The 13,416-nt window shown below is 34.5% G+C and overlaps 1 protein-coding gene across 2 annotated transcripts in view; it reads right to left on the reverse strand.

Moving 5' to 3' along the window:
• Positions 1 to 5,787, reverse strand: part of lrp5 (low density lipoprotein receptor-related protein 5) — a 127,174-nt gene extending 121,387 nt beyond the window's left edge. For both annotated transcript variants that reach the window (NM_001430956.1, NM_001177458.2), the window contains 1 exon segment: positions 5,579 to 5,787. In NM_001430956.1, the coding sequence (NP_001417885.1) occupies positions 5,579 to 5,660 (82 nt within the window). In that variant the 5' untranslated portion in view covers positions 5,661 to 5,787.
• Positions 5,788 to 13,416: the final 7,629 nt, after the last annotated feature.

The following is a 13,416-nucleotide window of genomic DNA, read 5'->3' on the forward strand; positions in this document are numbered from 1 at the left end:
CTGACCCTAGAGTACGACATGCCATATATACAGATTACTGAAAGCTTAAAGCAATGTGCTTACTACTTTTTTTTACTATTTGTTTAAAATAAAACCACTGTCCTTGAAACAATCTCCTTTTCCTATGCAGATCTCACCAGAAAACGTAACTATTTTACATTTCGTCAGTTTAGTGGCTAATTCGGTCATACAAAAATGTATGATTTTAAAAAATGCAGGTACCAAACCCCACCCCTAAACCCAACAGTTATTGAGGGATAAGCAAATCGTTCAAAATTGTACAAACAAGATCGTACGAATTCATACTAATAAGCCATTAAAAAATGATGAATTGCCATGTGATCCCATTGATCTATCTATCTATCTATCTATCTATCTATCTATCTATCTATCTATCTATCCATCCATCCATCCATCCATCCATCCATCCATCCATCCATCCATCCATCCATCCATCCATCCATCCATCCATCCATCTATCTATCTATCTATCTATCCATCCATCCATCCATCCATCCATCCATCTATCCATCTATCTATCTATCTATCTATCTATCTATCTATCTATCTATCTATCTATCTATCTATCTATCTATCTATGTCTTAAAAGGTTACATTAAGAATCTGTAACCAATCTATCCTGATCTCACAAGAAAACATAACTATTTTACATTTTGTCAGTTTAGTTGCTAATTCGTATGAATTCATCAAAGTTCAGTCATACGAAAGTGTATTTGATTTTAAAAAGAAGGCGTGGCACCAAACCACACCACTAAATCTAACCATCATTGGGAGATAAGCAAATCGATCAACAAACAAGATTGTACAAATTATTGCGAATTAGCCACTAAATCAAAAAGTAATGAATTATCAAGAGATTGTGTTGATTATCCATCCATCCATCCATCCATCCATCCATCCATCCATCCATCCATCCATCCATCCATCCTCTTAAAAAGTAAAGGTTACATTAAGAATCTGTAACCAAGCAATTATTCTGTAATCCACTGAAATGATCTATTATAAAAGTGAAATTGAAGTTCTTCAAAGGTACTTGACAATAAAAAAAAACAATGTTCTTGCAAGAATTACTTTTTAAAAAATGGTTCTACACCACAGCTGTGACCAAAATTCCATCTGAAACCTTTAATTTTATGCAGTACATTTCCTACTAATTTAACAATTTAAACCATAATAAAATGCTGCAGAGACGAGATCAAAACATGCTCTGGAGGTTACATCTCTTTCACCTCTTTTAAACAAAAAAAAATCCTTTTATTCAAATGCAAACTTGTTTAATTAGCTTAAAGAGTGACTGACATTGGGAGCAGGAGCTTGACAATTGCATCAAAAGTTTAACAGTTTTTGTTATGCTAAAACTCAACAAGGCCTTTTGTCGTTCCCGTATGCTAAATTAGCACTACACGCAACCAGAATGCTCTCAGAATACACAATTTATTAAATTCCCCATAGTGGGTTATAACTTATTACATTTCTATTAATACTACCAGGAAAAAAAAAATCCTCTAACATTTGCAGTGAATCTTGCTGGCAGACATTACCAATCTTAAATAGTGGCATGTCAACAAGTAAAGCGCTCGCAATTGACGTGACCTGAATAAATCAAGTTTTCCACCAGAAACGTTTAAGAAGACTAAGCCAACACTCCACGAAACAATAGCATGACAGTCTAGTCTTATAATTGCAATATAACAGCTTGTAATAACGCAACAGCGGCTGCATACAAACAATGGCTTACAATCATTCAAGAACATCATGCTTTAAAACTCAAACATTTCAGCCAAGAAAAAGGAGTCTGTTTCTTTAAAAAAAAATAAAGCTCTATGACAGATAACGTTTATGAATTCACTAAAGGCCTCGTATATATGGTTTTAATACAGTACAAGTGAACTAAATTGCTTTTGTAAAATAGGTTAAAGGCTTTCAGGATGCTATGATTTAAGTAAAACAGATAAATTCAAGCAAATTTTTGATAAAAATAATCAAAAGCACTTGGAAGTACTGATTAAACTGCATGTTTTCAGCATTTGTAGACTCACTATATAAAAACGTGAACACAAAAATAAGAGTTTAAAGGTATAGTTCACTCAAAAATGCAAACTCTGGCATCATTTGTTCACCCTTGACTTGTTCCAAACCAGTCTGAATAGATAAGAATACAGTTTAAAGAATGTTGGAAACCTGTAACCATTAACATCCATTATAGGAAAAGCAAATACTATGGAAGTCAGTGGTTACATGTTTCCAAATCTCTAATTGGTAAAGAACAATGCAAAAGTGAGTAAATAATGGCAGAATTTTCAGATTTGGGTGAACGACTGCTTTATCTTGAAGAAATTCACACACAGCTCACACATTTATACACATATACAGAGATATACACAACACAAAACTCATACAAACTGATAAAAATCCATTTGGAATAAAAATAGAGATTTTCAGGGGGGATGGGGCGAGTAAAACTGATTTTATAGGTCCTTAGTTTTCCAACAGAAACAGGCTTTCCAATATTTTCTGGTCTAACTGGAACCTTTATTTTTATAGTAGTGGATTGATTTCATGTCGTTCTTACGACCTGGTAACACTATAACTTAAGTAGTCATTCACAAACCAAACCCTTAATAATGTCTGACAGAACAAAAGCACGTTCATTCAAATATGAACACATCCAAAAACTAAAAGCAGGCATCAGAATTAGAGGACTGGACTAATTACAAAACAACCATGTATTTGCTGGTAAAAGTGAACACTCTTAACCCATGCACTTTTACCAGCCACTACACTGTTGTTTTGGAGATACAGGAGACACATTATATGATGCAATCCATCTAAATTTAAATATTCACACGGTTTTGCTATGGCTTCACCCAAAATAAAACCGAAACAGAGTTCAATCCCTCTCTCTTTCTAGGCGTAAATACAAACATCCCACCCAGCAAACCAATAATGAGTACATGCTGCTAAAACTATAAATATTTAAGCACAAACCTCTTTGCATGCCAATTTCTCACCAGCAACTGCCATGGAAAGTTTTCAGCAATTGTATTTCATAACATTGTGAAACTGATATTATGATATTGATCATCTATAACATGCTGATATTATAATATTAATCATCTATAACAAACTAATAATGTTAATTAATAATATTATTATGATATTGATCATCTATAACATGCTAATATTATAATATTAATAATCTATAACATAACAATATTACTATATTAATCATCTATAACATGCTGATATATTAAAACTGATCTTTTATAACATGCAGATATTCCGATACTGATCCTTTATAATGTGCTGACTTCGATATTACGATATTAATCATCTATAACGTGCCAGTATTATTATATTAATCATCTATAACATACTGATATTACAATATTGATCATCTATAACGAGCCGGTATTATGATATTAATCATCTATAACATGCTGATATTACAATACCGATCATTTATAACATGCAGATATTCTGATATTGATCATCTATAACGTGCCAGTATTATGATATTAATCATCTATTACAAACAGATATTATGATATTGATCATTTACACACATATTAATCTGGAAAGTCATGGTCAGCAACTACCCATCTAGACGAGAATTATTTTTTACTTTTAAACTAATTACCTGTTAACTGTGAACTAATTATCATGTCCTAATCTTAGTTAATGTAATGGAAAAAAAAAAACTGAATTTAGTTTACTCTTGATGCAAGTAAGTCATGTTTACGTCGTTAGCATATCCACGTTACAGCAACTGGAATACAATTTTACTTCATTATTTGAACTATTGTGGCTATAACTACGAACTATTATTTCGTAACTAGGCATGGGTCGGTAAAGAATTTGATGGTATGATAACCTTGGATAAAAATATCACGGTTTTACGGTATTGTGATTACTGCTCTAAAATAAGTTCTTTTTAAATATCTGGGTTAAAAACAACAACTTTTTCCCCTTCAAACACAATATATTTTATTTTGAGAAATATTTCAAATGTTTTGGAGCAGTAAACATGTCAGGCTAAATAATTAAAATTACTCATTGACTTCTGCTGTCTTCATTAGTTTTAAAATGACATCTTTGGTAAAAAAAAAAAAATGTAATTAAAAAAATATTTCACATACCTTGGGAACGGCATTACAGAAAATTAAGGCAGTTTTAAAACCTTAACTTTTTCAAACTGCAGTATACCTTGAAAACGGTTGTCATTCCATGCCTATTCGTAACTATTAACTCATTTATAATAACATATCAAGGCTTTTTACTCTCCTGGTCCATTCTAAATGACCAATTAAAATAGTGCAAATGGTGACTAGATACCGACAGGTATTTACACACAAGCTAATCTTTAAAGTCATGACCATCAACTGCCCATGTAGACCAGAAAACTAATTTTATAAACTTTTAAACTAATAACTTGGTAACTGTAAACAAATTATCACATTAGTTAATGTAATAAAAGTTATCAAAGACACAAAAAACTAACTCTTTATATTTTGAATGTCTTTGAGCTTATTAAAAGCGTTTATTTACTCTTGATGCACTTACTCTTACTCTTAAGTCGTTGGCAAATCCACTGTATATCGTAAGCATATCCAACTTTCATACAATTTTACTTCATTATTTGAACTATTATGCCTTTTTTGTAACTATTCGCTTCTTTATTATAACACGTTAAGTCTTTTTACTCTCCTGGTCCATTCTAAATGACTAGTTAAAATAGTGCTAATGGTGTCTAGATACATACAGGTATTTACACATATCTTTTAAGTCATGACCATTGACTACCTATGTAGACCAAAAAACTAAATTTAATCAACTTTTAAACGAGTTATCTGTTAACCTTAAGCGAATTATCACTTTAGTAAATGTTATAAAAGTTATCAAACACACAAAAAATCCAACTCTTTATATTTTGAGGGTCTTTGAGCTCGTTAAAAGTGTTTCTTTATTCACTCTTGATGCACGTAGTCATGTTTACGTCGTTAGCATATCCACTTAACTCTTACCGCAACTGCTCCCATTCAGGTAAAATAAAAAGTAGCACGTCTTTAGAATAGTTTCAGACTCAAAGTAATACATTTTACACTCTTTTCTCGCTGTTTGACACCCGACACCACCGAGGCCTCCATAACACTACAACCAGAGCAGTTTACACGTCTTGGGAACTTAAAAAAAACTCGGATGAAACCAAGTCAAACACTTCCAACAGGAATCACCAAAAGGATTTTCGTTTTGTTTTTTGTTTAAAAGCTTCAACCAAGCTTGCAGAAAAGCAAATCTCGGTTTACAAACCCACCTCAGAATGAGGTTACGATAAACTTCTCGCACACTCAGTTCACTAAAGTTACTATAGTTGTATTTTTAGCTGTAAAATACTCGTACCAAAACAAAATGCGCGTAAAGTAAGGCAAAACCCAGCCAAGCAGCGGTTTAGTCTCGCGCTCGTGCGTTTTTACTTTGTATCACATTGTTCGCCGAGCTATAATGACTTCAACACCTCCGAGCCGCAGGAAAACTCCACAAAAACTCTTTTACTCACCGCGAATCACCGTCAGACTACAACAAAGCAGCAGTTCCAGCAATAAAATCTCCATCGCAAGCGCTCTGGGCTTTAATTCCATAATCCCAGCTCCATTTCTTCGAGGTATTGGTGTTAGGAGAAAGTTTGTTAGTCCGTAGGTCGATCAATCGGACTTTTTTTTCGCCCGAGCGACTTTTCTAGCGATAGTAGAGGAGGCACGAGGAGGGGAATGACTGACTGACAGCGGAAACTGATCGACGTCATCAACAGGGATTGCGCGGCGCTGTGGAGCGCTCGTCTGGCTGGCAACACACCATAAAGCTAAATGCTTAGTTGTTTAGTTATTCATATCACTTTACTGCAACGTTAAAAAGAAAAACATATATATATATATATATATATATATATATATATATATATATATATATATATATATATATATATATATATATATATATATATATATGTTTTTCTTTTTAACGTTGCAGTAAAGTGATATGAATAACTAAACAACTAAGCATTTAGCTTTATGGTGTGTTGCCAGCCAGATAATTCTGATTTCTTAATATAATTAAGATAATAATTCTGATATATATATATACAGAATTATTATCTTAATTATATTAAGAAATCAGAATTATAAGCCCCCCTAAATAATAACACCCCCTCTTTATTTTTTCGCCAATTTCTGTTTGGCGGAGAGAAGATTTTTTCAACACATTTCTAAACATGATAGTTTTAATAACTAATTTCTAATAACTGATTTATTTCACTTTGCCATGATGACAGTAAATAATATTTGATTAGATATTTTTCAAGAGACTTTTATACAGCTTAAAGTGACATTTAAAGGCTTAACTAGGTTAATTAGGTTAACTTGGCCTCCCTGTGTTGGCATGGGTTTTCTCCAGGTGCTCCGGTTTGCCCAAGTCCAAAAACATGTGGTATAGGTCAATTGGGTAAGCTAAATTGTTCGTAGTGCATGAGTGTGTATGGATGTTTTCCAGAGATGGGTTGCAGCTGGAAGGGCATCCGCTGCGTAAAACATATGCTGGATAAGTTGGTGGTTCATTCCGCTGTGGCGACCCCAGATTAATAAAGGAACTAAGCCGAAGAGAAAATGAATGAATGAATATATTATATAATATTCTAAAAGGAATAAGACTGAACTTAAGGGGGAAAATCAAGTTTCAAATTGTTTCTTATTTGTTAAACTCTGAATAAACTGATGTTTTCAATCAATTTGACATGTTTTTAGTCCTATTTTTAATTGTAACCATAAAATAAAGGCAAGAACTTTTAAAAACAGAAAAGAACTTTAAATCTAGGCATTGATTGCAAACATGTGGACTGAGCATTTTATTGTCAAATATTATTGTATTTTATTCTAAATAATGATTACAGTGACGACAACAACAACAACAACAATAAAACACTGTAAAACCCAACAGTCAACTTTATCAAATAAAATGAGTGTAGTTAACTCAAAATTGACTGAAAGTTAATTCTACTCATTTGAAAAGATTTTTGAACTCAGTGTTAAAGGTATTAAATTAATTAAATACATCATGACTTCAACTTAAATGGGGTAAGTTCACAGTATTAATATAGATTAGTTCTTTAACTCAAATGATTTGTAGCAATCGGTTTACTCAAACAGTTTGAGTTGCCTTAACTTATTGGGTTTTACAGAACTCATTATAGTTTTTGAACTTAAATGGTTTGTTGCAATCAGTTTTCTCAAATGGTTTGAGTTACCTTGACTTTTTGCATTTTACAGTGTAGTAATACAATTGTGTTACCTTAAAATAAAGGATAAATATATAGTTGTTTTTCCCTCCCAAATAATGGCCAACCAGCCAACTCTGCATTTATCATCCCCCACCCCCACCCCCAAAATTACTAACTTATCATGTTCCAGTAATAGTAACCAATAATAGCAATGCAAGTAAAATGCAGTCAGTCCCTTATGTGGTTTAAAAAAAAATAAAGTTCTGTTATTTATATTGTGGTGTGATTTCTATTTTTATGGCTATTGTTGTTTAATTATTTTTTTGTTATCCAGATTTATTATCTGTACATTTCACAAGCTCAAACACGCTGCCATATTATTATTATTTGATATATTAACACATAAAGTAACTGCAAACATCAACGCTGTCACATAACAATTAATAACTCTGGTTGCAAAACTGTAGCCAAGACTTTTAACTTTTTGTCTATAGATCATTTTGAGGGATGTAAACAATAGCAATGGTCCTAACATATTTCCTGTTTTACCTTTTTCATTTCCAAAACTTCAGAGAATCCAAAAAAAGTCAAAATATTGATAAATAATCCCCTGGCAGGTGTTTTAATGTTGTTATAATCGAATTGCCTCTTGTTATATGTATATATATATTTTTTTATTAATGTCAGGGTAACAATAACAACATCATATAAATTTGTTACAAAGAGTGTATATGAGTTTTGAGCAAAGCATCAAATAAGCACATAAAAGAGAAAAGAAAACAGCAATAAAAAGAAAAACAAATAATATTAATTTATGTGTTAAGAAAATTAAAAAAGGAAAATAAGTTAACCGTTCTAATGGCTTTAAGATTTTTAGAGGAAGCAATAGTTCTAATGTACTGTTGAATTTCCTTTTCAAAGACAATAAAACAAGGTATACGCTGAGAGAATTTTCAACGCTGTATATAAAATTTAGCAAGGATTAAAAGGTGTTTAATAATGAAATATTCCTTACTTTTATTATCAGGAGCATTAAAAAAAACCCAGCAGGATATCCTTAAAAGATAACAAGAACCCTGGTAGTATTTTACGATGAATATCTAAAGAAAGTTCAATCGTTATATGTATAAAATTGTTTGACAACAAACAGGGCCAATGACATAACCACATTGAAATGGTCTATACAGAAACTAGCATTTACAAACAATATGAACAAAACTGATAAGGTCAAAGTTCTGATTTAAATTTAATTTAATTAAAATGTATTTAAAATATTGTTCAGTCTACTAAAAATGTGTGTAAACCATCGATTTAATAGAAATTTATAAAAGATTAATTGTAATGTTTTAAATCACAGGATTACACACTTCATGGGTTGCCAATAGAAGACAATATGATTTGTTGTACTGCCCGCTACAGGTCATTTATGGCATAGCAATCATCAGTAAAATGACGGACATAACAGGATCATTTTAGGTTTCATTTCTGTTTTTCTAGTTTTAATGTTGCAACGTTTTGTCATATTTTTAGAAGGAAAATGATTTCGTGTTATATTTATACGATGGTTGAAGGTTAAAATTGAGATTATCGTCCTCTTTCTGTGTTCTGGTGCTTGAGGGGATTTTCAGTGAAAAGAACCTTCAATGTTTGTTTCATAGTAATAAAAACCCCTCGGAGAAACAAAAATGACCTGAATAAGTCAAATGTTGATACAGTAAGAACACAGAGCTTTGCATTTTTGTCTTGGAGGAAATTTATGCCAGAGAGAGAATCTAATAATAAATAAAGAAAAAAAATCTATTTTTGGGAGAAACTTTAGGTTGTGGGAGAAACTACACAAGTTTGAATTCTGTAAATGATCCTATTTTATATAATTATCATGTTTTTATTTCCTATTTAGTTAAAACAACTAATATTAGCTCAGTGGTTTTGGTAAATATAGGACAGAAAACATGTTGAGCTAATGGCTAACGCTAACCTGACTGAGTAAACTTGGTTGTTGACAACTTGGTTGATAGTCTATATGCAGATTTTTAATTATAGTAAGAAACATTCAATACATTTAATAACATTGTGTTTTGTTTACACCCCAAATTTTGATGTTTTTAGCCCATGTGGCTATAGGTAAACAGGACGGTAAACATGTTGGCCTAACCAACTGGGTTATTTATTTGAGATGGCTTTTTAATACTAGCATACCAAATTATATTTAGAGATTAAAAATTCTCTGCACCTTTGTAAACAACACAACACATTTTACTATGGTATTTATTTCCAATACAATGTTTTATATGTTGCCTACGTTTTTGCCTGTGTGTTATCAACGTTAGAGATAGATTTATCAATAATGACAATTTATCACCAAATTGTACCAAAAGAGTATTTCTTTATTCTGTAGATCACAAAAGAAGATATTTTGAATAATGTTGGAAAGCAAACGCAATTCATAAACTGAGAAAACAAAACAATGAATTAATTTTCTTCAACAGAAGAAAGAAATGGATGTCAGTATGGGATTTCTAAATGGCAACTTATATTTTTGTATGGTTAATGTTCACATTTCAACAACATGAAAGCATGGATCCATCCTGCCTTCTGTCAACGGTTTAGGCTGCTGGTGGTGTAATGGTGTGGAGGATATTTTCTTGGCGAACTTTGGGCCCATTAATACCAGCATTGTGTCAATGCCACAGCCTACCTGAGTATTATTGCAGACAATCTCCATCTGTGTATGACCACAGTGTACTCATCTTCTGATGGCTACTTTCAGCAGGATAACGCACCATGCCATAAAGCACAAATCATCTCAAACTGTTTTTTTGAACATGACAATGAGTTCACTGTACTCAAATGCCCTCCACAGTCACCAGATCTGAATCCAATAGAGCACCTTTGGGTTGTGGTGGAATAGGAGATTCACACCATGAATGTACAGCTGACAGATATGCAGCAACTGCGTGATGCTATCATATCAATATGAACCAAAATCTCGGAGGAATATTTCCAGTGCCTTGTTGAATCTATGCATGAAGGATTAAGGCAGTTGAAAGCAAAAGGGGGTTCAACCCGGTACTAGAAAGGTGAACCTAACAAAGTGGCCAGTAAGTGCAAAAGCTTATGCAAATAGTTTGTTGCAAATTGTAGGGGATTTTTTTGTGGATTCGTGAGCATAGAATAGTTTGAAAACCAACTAATTAATGGCACATTACAGAACTTGATGCACAAATCCTATACTAAGCCCTGGATAATGTTTCTTTGCAAAAATTGCTGATTTGTGGGCAGGGGAGTCAATTTTACAATGTTTTCCTGATTTCAGAAGTTTGGGTTTTCAGTCCACAAAATCATTAATGGCCAAACTGCACCAATTTTATTTTTTCGTTTCGAGCTGAAAGTGGTATAGTCTAATAATCATATTCGTCAAGTCTAATAATAAGTATAGTCTAATAATCATATTTTTATTTCAGAAAGTTAAGTTTTTAGATGTTTAAAACCTGCTTTTGTGAGTGAATGACAGATCAATTTGTTGGCTTGGCCCTCTTGTTAGTTGCTAGCCTGTTCTGTTTCTTCATACTCATATGAAAGCCCACAAAAGACCAAAACACAATGATGCAAATTCATTTCAGCCTCTTTCTTGAGCTGTAAACATCAAGGATCAAACTCAACCCCTGGCGGACTGAAAGCGCTCGATGGGTTGAATGGTAAAGTTCTGCAACCAACTCCAAATCCAAAGTGAAAGCACATGTGCACGTCGTGCGTGTGAGTAAAGCAGGCAGTAATTCCCGGGCCTAGAGAAAAATGCTGTAATGAAACCTGCCTTTACAGTCACCTGTGTAATATGGCTCTCGGCGTTCCCTTTGATCTGCCGAGCGCCGCGCGCAAATAAAAAAAATCACTTTCTCCACTGCCTGATGGACAAAAGGCGAGCGAGCTCTGGGTTTTTTTGGTCCTGTGGGCCGGTGATGATGTTATAATACCACTGGGTTGAAATTTAAATATGGATGCTGTACTCAAGCCCCACTCTTCTTTCATTTTCCTTCAGTCTCTAATTTATCAGGGGTCGCCACAGCGGAATGAACCACCAATTATTCTGGCATATGTTTTATGCAGCGGATGCTGTTCCAACTGCAACCCAGTATTGGGAAACACCCATACACTCTCACATTCACAGTCATACACTATGCCCAAATTCCATAATTTTCTTTACGGGTTAGTCCCTTTATTAATCAGGGGTCGCCACAGCGGAATGAACCGTCAACTATTCCTGCAAATGTTTTACGCAGCGGATGCCATTCCAGCCGCAACCCAGTACTGGGAAACACCCATACACTCTCACATTCAGTCATACACTATGGCCAAATTCATTCATTTTCTTTTCGGCTTAGTCCCTTTATTTATCAGGGGTCACCACAGCAGAATGAACCGCCAACTATTGCGGCATGTTTTACGCAGCGGATGCTGTTCCAGCCGCAACCCAGTACTGGAAAACACTCATACACTCACATTCACAATAATACATTATGGCCAAATTCATTAATTTTTTTCCGGCTTAGCCTCTTTATTAATCAGGGGGCGCTACAGCGGAATGAACTGCCAACTTATCCTGCATATGTTTTATGCAGTGGATGCCCTTCGTGCTGCAACCCATCACTGGGAAACACCCATATTCACACACACTACAGACAATTTAGCTTTCCCAATTTACCTGTAGCACAGGTCTTTGGACTTTGTGGGGACCTGGATGAACAAACTCCACACAGAAATGCCAACGGGCCCAGCTGGGACTCGAACCAGCAACCTTTTTGCTGTGAGGCGACAGTGCTAACCACTTAGCCACCATGCCACCTCCCCACTCTTTTTATTTATACTTTTGTCAGCCCAATTCTTCTCAGTTATTATTTCCCCACAGCGTCACTGGCAATGTCTACAGCCTGCCTGTTAATAATTACTGATGTCGTGGTTGATGACGTAATTATCTTTTGACCCGGGAGTGGCATCTTGCCCAAAAAAGCAACTTCTTGTAGGCGATATGTGAGCTATCAAAAAATAAGAGCTAAAACGGACAGACAGTGTCGAGTTTATAATACCGGGTCCAAGACTTAACGCAAGACATATTTTGCGCGTAACAGATGCCATCTGGAACAATCCCTCTTAAAACAAAGGGTTTATAGAGGCATCATGTCAATGTGCTTTGCGCTAACCCTGTTTCTTGCTACCTACTTTTCACTGGAAATTGATAGTCAGGGTTTCAGTCGGCCCGAAGCCCTGCAGAAATCTGCCACTCAGTTACACAACCAGGGGAAAATGGGAATGTTCTGCTGAAAGTTGATGCAAATGAACGGCTAATAGATGAGAATCAATACCAAACCATCAAAACAAATGAAAGGCCCAGTGTTTGGTTTGGAAACCGAGGTGAACGTTTTCTTATTGGAAATTGGTCTACATTGTTTTTCTTTTGGCTCGAAATTCACAATGTATGAATGCCAAATAAAAGTGAGATTGGGAAATTTTGAGGCCTGAGACAGACTATTCCTTATGGGATCGACAGAAATGCAGCACTCAACAAGAGATGTGGTAATCATAGCTTGTGAAAAGATGGTTTTGAAGGCTAGATCAGGTCAGAAAGTAGTTTCACAATGCTTGGAGAAGATAACACCAGAACCCGTCCCATGCCTCTAATAAAATCCACATTTATTTCTGAAACTGTTGTTTTCCCGCCAAAACAAAATGGTCCCCTGGAGAGCTTGCTGTAAAGGTGTCGGCCTACCTTCCTTTCAACTCGTTATTTCCCTCCATCCCAATAAACTTCCAGACCTTTAAAATTAGACATTGTGCATTGCACGCTTCCAAGGTGCAATTATCGGCCGACAGATGTGGCTTGTTTATGTGTGGCATCTTGTTTACTCCAAAGGCTGATTTTACTCATAAAACACTTTGAAACTATGGGAAACCTGGGGCTCCAAACACGAGCCGGTGGACCCCTTGATCTTATGCATCCTTTTCTGCTTGGTCATGAACAAGACTATATAAGGATAAAAAAATCCATGTTTTCTGTACTGATTTGGGAGATGTTTTTCAAACATTTAGTCCACCAGAAGAAAAATAGTTCATTAAAATTTGCTGTTAAA

The sequence above is a fragment of the Danio rerio genome, chromosome 25, assembly GCF_049306965.1.
Source record: "Danio rerio strain Tuebingen ecotype United States chromosome 25, GRCz12tu, whole genome shotgun sequence".
NCBI lineage: Eukaryota > Metazoa > Chordata > Actinopteri > Cypriniformes > Danionidae > Danio > Danio rerio.